This window comes from Bidens hawaiensis, unplaced genomic scaffold (genome assembly GCF_021521415.1).
Source record: "Bidens hawaiensis isolate Kalapana, Puna unplaced genomic scaffold, B.hawaiensis_p1.1 tig00000512_1, whole genome shotgun sequence".
Taxonomy (NCBI): Eukaryota; Viridiplantae; Streptophyta; class Magnoliopsida; order Asterales; family Asteraceae; genus Bidens; species Bidens hawaiensis.
The window spans coordinates 4,291,014-4,306,101 of record NW_027491033.1 but is presented as its reverse complement, the minus strand read 5'-3'; the positions used below and the strand labels follow the sequence as shown (position 1 = coordinate 4,306,101).

The following is a 15,088-nucleotide window of genomic DNA, read 5'->3' as shown; positions in this document are numbered from 1 at the left end:
TAACATAATTGTCAAACAAATAGTGGTTGCTAAAAATAAAACATGTTTTCTCCTTAATTTATATATTTTTCTCCGTAAATAACCATTAATGAACATAGAAATTTTTTTTAGTTTATTCATATTATTCCCATAATGAAAAAACAACTTTTTAATTATTTCTATGTTTAAGTTATAACAAAATTAAATTTCTATTTTCATCACCACAAAATTAGCATGTATGAAATATGGAGAAAAATTTAATCTCCCGAGTAGATGCAATTTGACTAAATGGGTAAAAAAATACAGCTACAAAGAAAACGGGTTAAACGGATACATAATGAAAGAAGCATAAAAGCTAAAGAGCACAATCTATTAAAACAGTATTAGATTATTATTATTATTATTATTCAATAATTATTTAACATAATTTATCCATAAAGAAGTTATAAAAAAATGATGAGAAGCTTTGCCTAATTCCTAAATAATATATATTTGAAATCAAGTATATGTCAACTATACTTGAATGAAAATGAATATGTTCTCGAATATTGATTAAGACTTTATTTTTGAAGATAAATTAATTATAGTATTATGAAAGACATGTCTTAGATATTAATTTAGGTTTTAGATTGTCATAATAGTTTGTTTTGCAACATAAAGTTAAAATATAATTATAAAAAGAAATGTCTTAGATATTTTTCATCTTTTAACATTTATGTGCAACAAATATTTAATTTGATGTGTAAATAAACACGGGTAATATCTTACAATAATAAACATTACGGTTATTGATGTGTAACAAATGTCTTAGATAAAGTTCATCTTTTGAATCAACATTGAGATGAGAATTTTGTTGAATCAAAATTGTAAAATTGTTTTGTTGGTTTGGAGACTAATTTCTTTGTTTGCTTATTATTGTACTCATGATATAACTTATAAAATATTTTAATTTTTCATTTATCTTTGTTACTCTTTGTATGTTTTTGTATTTGATTCAAATAAGTTATAATGTCTTATAATTCATGTAAAATTATCATTTATTTATAAATACAACATTTGCATTTCATTATTTATAAGTACAACAACGCAATTATAGATATACCAGATGATCTTTTGATGGGTGATTCATGCGATCATATTTCTGATCCGATTGATTTTGTATATCCAACATTATTGGAAAGTTTTAATGATATTTCATATTTTCAAGAAGGGTCATGCTTGCACCTTTAAATGAGGTTGTCCAAGATATTAATGACAAATTTTTGTCTTTGTTTCCCGTAGAAGAAGTTGAATATCTTAGTTCTGATAGTATAGACAAGTCTGATAGCGTTGGTCCTGGTTTTGATCCAGCATTACATTCACCGAATTTTCTAAATGGTTTAAAGATGTCTGGTATGCCTAATCATAGATTGGTTCTAAAAGTTGGTGTGCCACTAATGTTACTAAGGAATATTGATCAGAAGAACGGTTTATGCAATGGAACCAAATTATAAGTAATTAACTTGGGGATGCGTTTTATCGAAGTAAAGGTTATTTCATGCACTAACATTGGGTTTCGCACTTATATAACTCGTAGTAGTCTAACTCCTTCAGATAAGAAACTGCCATTCATATTGAAACGAAGACAGTTTCCTGTTGCGGTTTGTTTTGCAATGACCATTAATAAAAGTCAAGGCCAATCACTAGCAAGAGTTGGCATATACCTGCGAGAATCGGTGTCAAGACATGGTCACTATATGTGGCTTTATCACGAGTGAAGAGTAGAGACAGTGTTAAAATGCTTATGTTAGACAAGGAAGATAAAGTTACAAATAAAACTACAAATGTGGTTTATAATGAACTATTTACTAATTTATAATTGTAAAATTGATGTTATTTTAGTTGAATGTTATGTTTTTACATAATTTATATATCAGTTGATGCTAGAAACGTGTGGACGTTACATGATTTATATTTTTCCACCCGTGGCGCCCACGGGACAATAACCTAATTATCAATTTACAATGGGATATTTATCTATTTCTTGGATCCAATCTCATTTGTTGGAGTTTCAAGAATCATGCTTATGCTCACGCTGATATTGAGTTTAAATAGACCACATATGTGTATCATATGTGTATCTCTCTATCCAGTTCATCGATATAGGTGTCACAATATTGACGATAAATATGTAGCAACCATTCCAGTGTCTCATTAGCGGATGACAACACTTTGAGATTAATCTACAGTATATACAAGACATGGTTGTTACTTAGATTCTTAAATATTAATTCAGAATCATTCTCATAAAATAACATTCTATTTCACATGAAAATATCAAAACACACATCTTTACCAAACGTTCTCAAAACCTCTCAAACAAGTTGGAAAGTTTCAAATTCAAATATGTATCTTTACTAACTGAAAAATAATATTAACATAATTATTATTATTCAATTCATTTTACATTCCGTAAGAAACAAGAAAAGAAAAAATAATAATTTTCTATATTATAATTTTATTTTATGTCCAAAGGTTTAAAGGGTTCCCATTTCATAAACCCTTGATCCCAAATTAGGGTTTTACACTCCCACCACCAAACCCTCTCAACCTCCAAACATGAACACTCTCATATTATTCAGATCTTCTTCCAAAAGACTCACCAATCTCGCCTCTTTAACCTCACTCAAACACCTTCTAATCCCATCACCCAAACCAACCCACAGCCACTATTCTTCTAACCCATCCCAACCATTCAACCCAAATGCTTCTTTTGCAAGAACCCTTCATGGGTCTCGATGGATCAACATCCGACCGTCCGTTGCTTCAACTCAGGCCGCCGGGTACGCGGTTGCCGCCAATCTTGCTTACGAGGACCCGACACCGGTGACCGATGATCTCGAGATCGCTAATCTTGGGATTTCTCAAGAGATTGTTACCGCGTTATCGAAAAAGGGTATTACTAAGCTATTTCCTATTCAGGTAACTTAATTTGATTTGGGTTTGTTGAATTGATTATAAAGTATGTATTTTATGAATGGGTGTGTTTGATTTGGTGAATTAAGTGATAAAGGTGTTTGATTTTGGTGAATGAATGATTTACAAGATTGTTTCGTGTTGCGCAGAGAGCGGTGCTGGAACCGGCAATGCAGGGGCGGGACATGATTGGACGAGCGAGGACGGGAACTGGGAAGACACTTGCTTTTGGCATTCCTATTATGGATAAGATAGTTCAATACAATGAGAAGAATGGGTAAATGCTTGTTTTATTGTGTTTAGTAGGGGCGGGTAGTTTGTCATACAGCACGAACAGCCCGTTTAAATAACGGGTTGTGTTCAAGTTGAGCTGTTTACGTGTTATCTTTTTAAAAAAAAGTTGTTTCTCTATTAGACTTGAATAATTTTTGGTTTGAAGTTTTTTTTTCCCAAACTTTTTGGACACATTTTTTGGTTAAAATGAAATTTAAAACCTTGTTAAAAAATCAATTAATTTAAAGCGATAAACTTATGTTTTTTGAATTGTGGAGGTAGTATTCCTGTAGTTAAATTGTTTTTGTTAATATGAAAAACGAAGTAAATTAATCTTAGGTTTGGATGAAAAGTTCAGATTCAAGTTAAATGAGTCGTTTTCGGGTTGACTTGAATTTATGTATGTCATCGAAGTTTTTTTTTTCAAACTTTTAGGACACTGTTTTTGGTTAAAATGAAAGTAAAAACCTTGTTAAAAAATTAATTAATTTAAAGCGAGAATATTACCTTTTTTAAATTATGGAGATAATATTCTTGTACCAAATTCGTGTTTGTTAATATGAAAAACCAAAAAAATTAATCTTGGGTTTGGATGAAAAGTTTAGATTCAAGTTAAATGGTCTTTTTTGGGTTGACTTGAATTCATGTATTTCCTAGTCAGGGTTCAAAACTTTAAAATTTTTGACATTGTTAAAAATACGGGCCGTGTTCGGGTTCCACAATTCAGCCCTTCAGCTCGTCATCCCGACGCAATTGGCACCCCTTATATTTTGAATTTTTTTAAAACCGGTTATCAAAGTACTCACATATTTGGTCAAATATTAACAGAAGAGGGAGAAACCCGTTAGCTATTGTTATGGCTCCTACTCGAGAGCTTGCTCGCCAAGTGGAAAAGGAATTCTATGAGGCAGCACCAAATTTGGATACTCTGTGTGTGTATGGTGGTTCACCAATTCAACGCCAGATGAGTGCTCTTGACCGCGGTGTGGATATTATAGTTGGTACTCCGGGGCGTGTTATTGACCTGCTTAAACGAGGCGCTTTGAATCTATCAGAAGTTCAGTTTGCAGTTCTTGATGAAGCAGATCAGATGCTCAATGTCGGTTTTGCTGAAGCTGTTGAAACCATATTGCAATATTTGCCAAAACAACGTCAAACCCTGATGTTTTCAGCTACCATGCCAAGTTGGATTGTGAAACTTACTCAAAAGTTTTTAAAGGCACCTCTAACTATTGATCTTGTAAGTCGGTTTTGCACAAACTTGTTTTATAATGATATTTAACTACTTAATATTATTATATACATTCGGTTAATGCAAAGTATTGATTTCAGGTTGGTGATTCAGACCAAAAGTTGGCTGATGGAATTACACTATATTCTATTGCATCTGAAACGCGCGAGAGAGCATCAATTCTTGGATCGTTGATAACTGTATGGGTCGACATTGTCTGCTTGAAAGTTTTGATTTTCTTAATGTTGGTGTGAAATAATATTTGTGTTTTTCAGGAGCATGCGAATGGTGGGAAATCTATAATTTTTACTCAAACAAAACGTGATGCGGATCGTTTAGCGTATGCGTTGCAAAAAAGTTTTGGATGTGAAGCTTTGCATGGAGATATTTCTCAGCATCAAAGGGAGAGAACGCTTTTGGGATTTAGAGATGGTCGGATTAATGTATTGATAGCTACTGATGTAGCGGCTCGTGGTCTTGATGTTCCTAATGTTGATCTGGTGTGAATTTTTTTGATTGTTTTAGTTTTGTTTAAAGTTTTCATTTTCTTATTGTAAGCTTGATTTTGATGTTGGCTAGGTGATACATTATGAGCTACCTAACTCGTCTGAAATATTTGTTCATCGATCGGGGCGTACGGGTCGTGCTGGCAAGAAAGGAAGGGCGATTTTAATGTATTCGTCTCAGCAGTGGAGGGATGTTAAAGGATACGAGCGTGAAGTAGGATGCAAGTTTACTGAGGTAACTGTTTTTACAATTTACAGTTGTTTTTATCTATCGATAGGCATGTAAACTAATCGGATGATTATGTGGGCGTATATTTTGTTCGTGTTTGTTTATGTTTGTTCGTTAAATGAAAACCATAAACAAACACAAGCGAACATAAATGAATACCAATAAAAAGTCTATGTGAATGTCTCAAAACATAAAGTTTAATTACCATCATCATTGCATCCACCATTTCAAAAGTAAACAAAGATAGCTAATTTAGAGTCTAAATAACATTTAATGGCTAAATAAGTTGATTGAATTATATAAACAAACCTAAAATGAACCTAAAGGAACAAACCTAAATGAACGAGCGTGGCATGCGTTTAGGGGTGGATCATGATACAATCTGAACAAGACATGAAAATTAGACAGGTACTCGGTTAGTTGACACATCCTGTTTATTAAACAGGTCAACCTGAACATGCACGGTATAATAAGTTTGACCTTTAAAGTTTAAAGGTCAAACTTATTATACCGTGCATGTTCAGGTTGACCTGTTTAATAAACAGGATGTGTCAACCAGGTTGACCTGTTTAAAATCTATTTTTTATAAACCCTTAAACGGGTTTAAAGTTTAAACCCGTTTAAGGGTTTATAAAAAATAGATTTTAATCAAAACACTTAACTTAATTTTAAACTTCTAAACTCTAAAATCTAAATATTAACTTTTCTTGTGGTGTTTAGATTGACTTGTTTAATAAGCGAGTCGTGCTTGCCAACCCAAAATCTGTTCCATTTCGTATTGCTTTAGGAATATCCATCTCAATCATGCATACTTGTTTATTAAGAAACGAATTTTCCACCTAATGGTTCACAAATTGGCCGCTTAAGTGTTTTGTTTGATTATAGACATATGTTTGGATAAATTGTATTGTACTTTTTTTGTTGATTGAATTATTTAAAGTATTGGGTTTACTGGGTGCTGATTTTTTTTCTGATTAATTAAAGCTTCCTTCAATTGCTGTGGATGCTGGATCCAGAATTGAACTGGGTGGTGGGCCTGGTTTTGGAGATCGATTTGGTTCATCATCTCGAGGTGGTTTTGGTTCACCGTCTCGTGGTGGTTTTGGTAGACCTAGTTATGGCAGATCAGATGGTGGTGGGTTCAGAGGTTCCAACTTTGGGCGTTCTAGTGGCTTTGGTGATGATTCGAGTCGCTCTAGCCGTTCAAGTGGATTTGGTTCGGATCGTTCAAGTGGGTTTGGTGGATTTGGTTCAGATCGTTCAGGTGGGTTTGGCAGTCAGCGTTGAGGTTCAGGTTGTTCTGGGGGGGGGGGGGGGGTTGTTTACATATGATACCGATTTTTAATCTGGTTGTAGGCGAGTAGTTGATGAGAGAATTTGGTTTGTGTTTACGTTATTATTATTATTTATCCTCTATGGAATAATAGAGGGTCGTATGAGTTGATTTTTGGTTATTTTGATGTCGTTTATATCTAGTAAAAACATGGTGGATCTGACATTTTAGTGAAGATGATGAAAGTAATCTGCCTGTAAATTTATTATGGAACAATAATCTAAACATGATTTAAGAATTCTTTTTTTTTGGTTGAGTGGAATATGGCTATAATTTCAGGTATCAAATGGTTAAGACGGTTTTGTGCTCGCCAATAGATGTATCAAGTAAAATTCCACTCAATATGGTGAACTCTAATGAGATTGTTTTCACTGAAAAAGCTTGTTTTGTTTTGTCATGTGAAGAAATGTAACACTAGTGAGTAGTGACGTAGTGTGGCAAAAAACTTGTTTTGTTTGTTACACGTCTCAAATGGGTTCATTGCTATGCTTTTCTTAGGAACATGCAGTGATGATAAGCAAGCTTTCAAACCCGTACCTTATTTTTCTTGGATATGCTCTGAGCTGTCGATGATATATGTTCTGATTCTTGGCCCGCTTCGTGCATACACTTTCTGTCATATCACATTTCATGGGACAATATATTTCTATCCCGTCGTTTGATATTGTTTTCGAGTTATTCTCATTTACCTACTGTCATTTCCTCCCTTTAAAAACTTTCCGCTTTTCGATCCATGTGTCTTTTCTACTTCTAGTGGCTGGATTATTAGAGAGTTAGATGCGACAACATCTTCCCTTTTGGTGTCTTAATTCAGACCGTGTATATTGCAGAACCTCATATTATGGTAAACACACTGAAGTTAGGTTTATCTAACTATTTTTAACCTTCATCACTCTTGGCTTTGCTCATTGTATCTGATACTACTCTCTCTTTCTTTGTTTTGGAGCTTCGACTACATACTATCTTCCTGTATATGTTTATGACATCATTATAACTGAGAACTCTCATCTCCCAGGCTCTGCGTGGAGGCGGTTCAGTGATTACATTCTCAGTTTGCCTTAAATGATTCGAGTCATTTTCTTGGGATATATGCCACTTACTCTCATGATAGTCTACACTTATATCTGCAACATTATCTGTTAGAGATATCGAAGCACAATGATTAAGTTGTTGCGAATTGAGCTATATTATGGAGTACCTTTGGATGATCCATTACTTAATCAGCATGCTGGGAGTTTATAGTGTTTGGTTTTGACGTGGCCAAAGATTGTTTTGTTCTAAGGAAGGTTTCTTAGTAGATTCAAAAACATGCTTTCGACACTAGTAGGAAGTCAAACATGTCCTTAGGAACCTCTACTCGTTTACAAAGGAGTTGACCTCTACTCGTTTTCTCTAACTTCGGTTCAAGCTACACATCGATCTCGCCGTTCCACTTGCGGACGAGTGCTAAGATAGTTATTTACTCATATGTAAAAAGCAGCTAATATGTTATGCTAAAGTCAATGTTAGCAGGTCAACCTGACCAGTTCACAACCTAACCAATTCAGTTAGGTAGTTATGTTTAGCTCAACATAAAGGGATCATGTACCTCAACAGTTTTGTTTTTATTTAGAAATTCAAGATTAATCGAGTGTTAAACCATCTTCACCCGTTACAATTTTCATTTCTCAAAAGAGTTCGAGCATCATACAAAACGATTCACACTCTACAACTACACAGAGCAGCTTCTGAACTCTCAAGTCTCAACACAATACCTAACATATTAAAACGGGAAAATCCCAAATGGAACATAATACCGCCCATGTGGGGCACCAACATATGACAAAACTACCACATGCGAATGTCGTCATTTGACTGGATCATTGGCACAAATGATTGGTGGGCCGACGGCTGATGAATCAAGAGTTTGATCGTCTGGTTCTTGCTTGATGTATGCAGATCCATACATTCCTCAAGATCAGCATCGCATGCCAACAGTACCCATTCAGAATCATCATCCATGTATTCTATGGTACTATTCATATCATATACACTGAAACGCCTCGCGATCTCCTGCAGCAGATCCCCAAATCCCCAGTTTTTCAACATTTTAAACCGAATTTTCTCATGACCGTAACTAGCTTTGACTCTAAACACACCTTCATCTTGTAACATGTTCTTTGGTTTATTATTATTATTATTAGATGCTGCTAGTAACTTGGTTTCTTCATGAACCAACTTTTCTGTCCCTGTAAAACAGCTGGAACCGCGGCGGCCAGAAGATGAAGAATTGGTTGGTGTTGCTTGACTTTTCAAGAGGTTGACCGGGTCGTTGACTTTTGGTTTGGGTGGTACAGGGGAGGTTAATTCTGGGAAGTTTGTATAGAATGACCCGAGTTTAATCACGCCATCAGCACCTTGCACCGAGTCAATAACGAGTTGAAGTTTCTTTAACGAATGGCTTACTTTCTTGATCTTTCTAGAAGGCCACCTCATTATTCCATGCTGCCTGCATATCCGTTTCAAGGTTGTCGGGCACACTGAGGACAAATATTACAGAACCATGGTTATTTTCAAGAAATCTTGACGGTAATTGTCAAAAAGTGGATTAAACTATAAAAGAAGTTAAGTGTCTAGTGTCTAACCGCCGATACTCTTGGCAGCATCTTTGAGACTCCCGGGGAAATACTTCTGGAGAACTTGCAAAGTGATGTTTCTCTCCGTTTTGGACCGACCCTTTTCGGTTGACCGTTTGGTGGTCAATGGTTGACCGTTTGTCTTTGATCCCCATCCAAGATAAGTTTGATTTTCGGGATCAGAGAATGTGAAACCATGACAGAATTGGTTTATGACATTATATTCATCTATTGGTTCTTCCTTATGACACCCCATTGACAAAATGACGTTTTCGCCCCTGCGTTGGGCTTCCAACATATCAGAAATCCAAGATTCATCATGGGTTTTTGGTTCTTTACCCGAAAACGAAGCTTGATCCGTTAATTCTTCATCTTGGATCTCGTGCAAGCTCCAAGAAAGATTTTTTAACGTAGAAAGTATCGAGCTTCTCGTTTGTTCTTGTTCTTCATGGCTTTTGCAGTCGCGAGGTAAGAAGAACTCCAAGACGAAATCTAACGGGCCTGTATACGTGCTATGAACGCGTATTGCAACAGCACTTTGGAGTCCAAGCATCTCAGCTTCATGAGCTGCAGGATAATCAGCCCTACAAAAATCATTAAAGTCAGTAAAGCAAGGTTGGTTTGTACCCAACGCTTTACCAGCAATACCTACTCCTGATACAAGCTGCAATGCCGAGCATGCTTCAAAAAAGCCCAAAACTTGGGGATCAAACACATATGAAGCAGATTCAATGATGGCGATGGATCTGCTTTCACATGTACCCCATGTTTGAGCCAATGGTAGATTGAGTGTGTTGCATATGGATCTCAAAACATCTCGTATCTCTGCAAGTGCTGTCTCGTATGGCTCATTGAAATCCTGATAAAGAAACATAAATTTGATGAGTAACAGAGTTGACTGGTCAATGAGTTTGTTAATACGCGATCTCTACCTTTAGCTTTGGATGAATCAAGAACTCTGAACCCTTTAAATCAACGGCCTGCAAGCAAATATCGACTCTTTAACTAAGAAAGAAGAATTTCCAAATCCCAAATCAGTGAAAATGAAACTTTACACCAAGAATTGATTGTGGATCTCATTAACATGATATGATGAGTGATAAAAGTAAAGTTAAAAAGGGACCTCAAGAGCTTTAGAGATGTTTTCAAGTTCACCACGGAAGTTGACTTTCTGGGAAGTTGTCACAACTTCAATGACACCAAGGCACGTTTGACCGTCTAGATCGAACACAGGGATATTGAGACACCTGTAAGGATTGAACTTTTGAGCATAGATCGCGCGTGGATCACTTTCTGCAACGAGTTGAAGATCCGGAGTGCAAGTGGGAAACTTCTTTAAATAAACAACGGCTGGTAAACCAATCATCTCGGTTGAATCATACTCCGCAGCAAATTTACAACTCTTGGAAACCTCTCTAAAACTCGAGAGATCTGCACTATCCGAGCTGATTATGAACGGTTGGTCCTCGGATGTCAGCACGCGTTTGCCTTGTTGAGTTACAGGCAGCCATAATTGAACAAGAAGATCTGTCTCAATCATGCATCTTTCGTTCAGATATTCAACCGCTTGAATCAACCGATCGTCAAAGTATTCATGACAATCATCAAGAGATTTCATATCAGTTTCTTCCGGAGATATGTTTGGATCAAAACATGTCATATAAGATGTTGAAAAGTCCTCCAACCAGCCACCGTCCGGTGAATGGTCATCAATAACAACATATTCTAGATTGGTTTCTTCCATGGATCCAAATATAGTGGTCTGATTATCCATAAATTATATTATTATGATTATTACTATCACTATTATTATCCTTTTTTGTTCTTCAAATTAAAATTATACAATAATTAAAAAAAACTGTGATTCGGGTGATAACGAAAAGGAACTCAGGAACCGGAACGGAGGAGGTTAACGTATATGTAAAACAAAAAGAGCAACTTCCACGAGTTCTTATCGTCTTTCTTCAAAAACCAGATATGCCCGTGTCTCACAAACATCGTTAATTTGTCCGAAAAACTGCAGATTTACAAGCCAACTCAGCAAGATTTCAAGAACCCACGAATATTCAAAAGCTATTTCAACATGGGAAGTTAAAAACACAGCAAAAAAGAGATTGCCCACCAGGTGTTCGACGTAATGCCGCAAAGACGTTCATGCAATTAAAATATGAAATTGAGCATGCAGATGGAAGCAAGAGGGTAAACTTACTTGAGATTGAGTGGAGGATGACCTGATGGAGAGGAAATTGAATATCAATTTCAGGAATTGATTGGAAATCTATTATCCAGTGATGTTTAGACATACACAAGTTTCCGCTTCTACTGCATTTTATAGAGGGAAGTACGAATCAAAATCAGGACCACAACATGACGTTGCAATGTATAATAATATTAATTAATTAATAATGCCAAATAATAATAATATTTTTTTTTCAACTTTTTTTTTACTTTATTTTTTATAAATAAAATATCAAATTAAGTTAAACTAGGTGGGTTCGTGTGTAAGTGTATGAAGCATCTAGAATTCGACATGTGCATTTATAATCGGGGTCATTGTAGTTAAATTATTTGTAGATAAGCACTATTGTATTGGTTTGAATAAACAGTTTACCATGTGTAGTTATAAGAGTTATCATTAGACATTATGTATCATGCGATGTCAAGTCAGAGTTATAGTTTATGTAAAAAAAAAGTGTAGTCATAATGCCCCATTCATATGGCATTATGCATTACGTGGCGCTCAGTCACTTTTACATTTTTTTTGTTTTTTCTAAATAATAATTCATTACATATTTAAATATAAAATTAAAAAAAACTACATTAAAATAAAAAAAAAATACATTATACTCATAAATAAAAACTACATTAAAATAAAAAAAAGACATTAAATTAAAAAAATACAACAATAAATAATAATTAGATTTAATGTTGTATTTTTCAAAAATTTATTTTGCCGAATTGCTTTTAATGATTGGACTCTCGGGTCGTCTTCGGATAACTCGTTTGTTAAAACCTCGATGTCGTGGTCCAATTCCTTCCTTTTAAGTACTTCGACGGCGTCCAAATTTACTTGAAGACGTTGAGCTCCAAGTTCTTGTATACCTTTGAGTCGAATGTTCATTTCTTTGAAATGACTTTTCATTTCGGCATTCGAACCCATTGATAACGACGCGCCCTCTTTCCTCATTCCCTTGCTTCTTCTACCCTCGGTCGAGGGAACTCGGCAATATCCGCATAGGGATTCCCGTTCTCATTATCGCTTAAGTTGAGGTTTCGAGCATCGGAACTTGGCGCTTCTGGATCAACCGAAGACGATGTTTTAGACCATTTGTTAGGCCTAAAACTTTCGGTGCAGGCGCCCATAACGGGGCCCACTTAGGGTGAAATCTCAGGTGGATTTTACAACAGTTAAAACAATTGAAGTTCCCCGACTTCTGTTGATACTCTACCAACGCCATTTCCATGATTTCCTCGTCAGACACACCGCTACCCCACGTTTGAGTCATCCAAAAGTGAACTGCATGGTAAGTCGTGCATTTGGTGTTTATATCGGTCAATTTCGACGTTACCGAATCTTTTTCCTGACGCGAGTTCCCGCCAAGTTGTTGGAACAAATTTTTAATTTTGTTCCAAAATACGTCCAATTGAAAGTTCGTTAAAAAAATAAAAAAATTACAAGTTCAATGTTTGTTCTAAATTCTTTTTTTTTAAATATATTTTTTAAAAAGTTACCACACTCTGGATCTTCTGATATCACGCACCACATCCGAGCAAGTAGTTCACACTAGTCGGGTTTCCACGGTATTGTTGTCTTTTTAGTCCGAAGTTCGTCGGGGGGTTTCTTTACATGTTTTCTCCCATGTTCGCCTTCACGTTGGATCGAACCGCCGCAAGTATTCGGGACGGGTTGTGGCTCCGGGTTGATTTGTGTCTCCGAAACCGTCTCATCTTCGGGTTGGGAACCGGAACCGGCCATCAAATTCATGGTTGGGTTTTGGAAACCAGGCACCATATTTGGGTTAGGGGCTCCAGAACCTAGATAATGTATGTACGAGACCATTTACGGGTTGAACGGATACGAGGTTTGAGGGGTCGGGATTGTTGGCATGGGGATTGTAGATGGGTTCGGTTGTGGATGATTTGGGTCTAGATTTGTCGGGCGTATGCAGCAAAACCGAGCGTTTGGTTATTACAGAGAAACATATTGGTTGGTGATCTAGAATATATATTTGAGTGTTTTATAGAGAATCAATATATGAAGTGTGTATAAAAATTGAAGTTTGAGTTTGTTTTTTTTATGAGATTTGTGTTAAAATTTAGAAAAGAAAAATTATTTATCAAACGGTCAAAATGTAACGGTTATATTTTTTAAAAAATTGTGTCATTCAAGCGTTGTTCACAAAACGCTAAACCAAAATCAACACCCCAAAACGCCGGGGGGGGGGGGTACCCCTAGCGTTATGGGCCAAAACGCCATCATCATGCCACCACTACGGGTGGTCTTATAATGGTTTAAGCTAGGGCTGTCAATTTATGACACAAACCTGTTAACACGATACGATTTTAAACAGGTTTCGGTTTAAGCGACATGTTTCGTGTCTTAAACAGGTTGGCCTGTTTAAAACATGTTTAAATTTGTGTCTTAACATGTTAAAACTTGTTAATCTGTATTAATTTTTAATTTTAAAAATAAATAAATATACACTTTTAAAGTCTTAAACCCAAAGTCAAATTTATATAAGACATTTCACTCATGTCCGCCAGAATCCGATATTTTATTTTTAATGAATGTTATGATTTACTTCTTTGGTTTTTTGTCTTAAGTATGTTATGGATTTTTGTTTTTTTATTTCAAATATGTTATAGATAATGTATTAATTAAGACTTGTATGCTCGTTTTGAATTTTTTTTTTTTTTTTTGTTTCATTACACATGTATTTCATTATGTCTTTAAACAAGTCCCTTAACATGTTTACCAGTTACTAAACATGTCTGTGTTTATGTTTGGAAAAAAATGACATGATTAATTATTGTGTTGTGTTCGTGTTTAGTATTACAGGTCATCGTGTCGTATCCAACATGTTATATATGACAACCCTAGTTTGAACGCAACATTATAGTTATACAGTTCATTTATATGTTAGACATTTATAACTTTAATGCCTTGTCGTACACTTGTAAGTAAATGTAACTCTGCAATTGATTTAATTTCAATGTTATAACTAGGTTAGATGCATTATTGTAATTGGCAAACTGAACGAACTATTATAATCAATATTGCATCATTATTTAAAATAAACAGCGGTTTTTTAGTATAATAATATTATTCTTGAATTAAAGATAAAGATTAATCTTAATTTATGATATACTAGCTTTTAGCTCGCGTGTTACGCGGGTTTATTTAGATTTATATGTATATTATTGTAAATATATAAATTTTGGTTATGATTTGTTTAGGTTTCAACGTAAACATAAACTTTGAGTTGCAGATTTTGTATCTTTAATGATTTTGTTTATGCGTTTTTCACGTTATCCATATTCAATGTTCTTAATCTTTGATTCACTGATAATTTGAATTTTTATAGAATTCTATGTGTTATTATTTGAACTTCCACATAAACTTTGATGTGTTTCTTATTAAAAGTAAAGTGTACATGAACATAACCACCTATGTGTTGTTGGTTGTATAAGCTTTTTGAATTTTTTTTTAAATGAAAATTAAGAGATTACACGTTATAAGATAATTTTTACTTGTTTTTGTATTTTATTAAGGAAAGTTTTTCGATCATATGCAAAAATGTATTGTTTTTGATGTTATCACCCGTGTAAAGTATAAATGGGTCAAAACCGGGCTAAATCAATTAGAGCTCACTATTTAGAAATGAAGCAATCTGGTGACTCAAGAGGGGATGGGGAGCGACCAGAACGCGAAACGTAGGATTTTAGAGGTTTCTTTTATATAAATTA

At 35.0% G+C, this 15,088-nt stretch overlaps 2 protein-coding genes across 3 annotated transcripts; one reads left to right on the top strand and one right to left on the bottom strand.

Annotated features, from left to right (window-relative positions):
- Positions 1–2,472: 2,472 nt before the first annotated feature.
- On the top strand, positions 2,473–6,723 carry LOC143634463 (DEAD-box ATP-dependent RNA helicase 53, mitochondrial-like). Its single transcript, XM_077102545.1, has 7 exons — positions 2,473–2,940; positions 3,084–3,211; positions 4,036–4,447; positions 4,540–4,638; positions 4,714–4,938; positions 5,018–5,179; positions 6,158–6,723. Exons 1-7 carry the CDS (start codon positions 2,578–2,580, stop codon positions 6,458–6,460), a joined length of 1,692 nt encoding a protein of 563 aa, XP_076958660.1. The 5' UTR covers positions 2,473–2,577; the 3' UTR covers positions 6,461–6,723.
- A 1,532-nt stretch (positions 6,724–8,255) lies between these two features.
- LOC143634451 (protein NLP4-like) lies at positions 8,256–11,452 on the bottom strand. 2 transcript variants are annotated; one of them, XM_077102536.1, is made up of 5 exons: positions 11,331–11,452; positions 10,245–11,138; positions 10,054–10,101; positions 9,131–9,980; positions 8,256–9,025 (listed from the first exon to the last, which is right to left on the bottom strand). In XM_077102536.1, exons 2-5 carry the CDS (start codon positions 10,893–10,895, stop codon positions 8,334–8,336), a joined length of 2,241 nt encoding a protein of 746 aa, XP_076958651.1. In that variant the 5' UTR covers positions 10,896–11,138; positions 11,331–11,452; the 3' UTR covers positions 8,256–8,333. The 2 variants fall into 2 exon arrangements, with proteins under 2 accessions (XP_076958651.1, XP_076958654.1); XM_077102539.1 differs by lacking the exon at positions 11,331–11,452 and having other exon boundaries at positions 10,245–11,242.
- Between the last annotated feature and the right edge of the window lie 3,636 nt (positions 11,453–15,088).

Coding starts and splice junctions, on each gene's coding strand:
- LOC143634451 (XM_077102536.1), bottom strand. CDS start 10,895: ATGGATAATCAGACCACTATATTTGGATCCATGGAAGAAACCAATCTA. Junction 10,102..10,244: donor ACATCTCTAAAGCTCTTGAG/GTCCCTTTTTAA, acceptor ATTTGCTTGCAG/GCCGTTGATTTAAAGGGTTC. Junction 9,981..10,053: donor TGATTCATCCAAAGCTAAAG/GTAGAGATCGCG, acceptor TTTCTTTATCAG/GATTTCAATGAGCCATACGA.
- LOC143634463 (XM_077102545.1), top strand. CDS start 2,578: ATGAACACTCTCATATTATTCAGATCTTCTTCCAAAAGACTCACCAAT. Junction 4,448..4,539: donor CACCTCTAACTATTGATCTT/GTAAGTCGGTTT, acceptor TATTGATTTCAG/GTTGGTGATTCAGACCAAAA. Junction 4,639..4,713: donor TTCTTGGATCGTTGATAACT/GTATGGGTCGAC, acceptor TGTGTTTTTCAG/GAGCATGCGAATGGTGGGAA.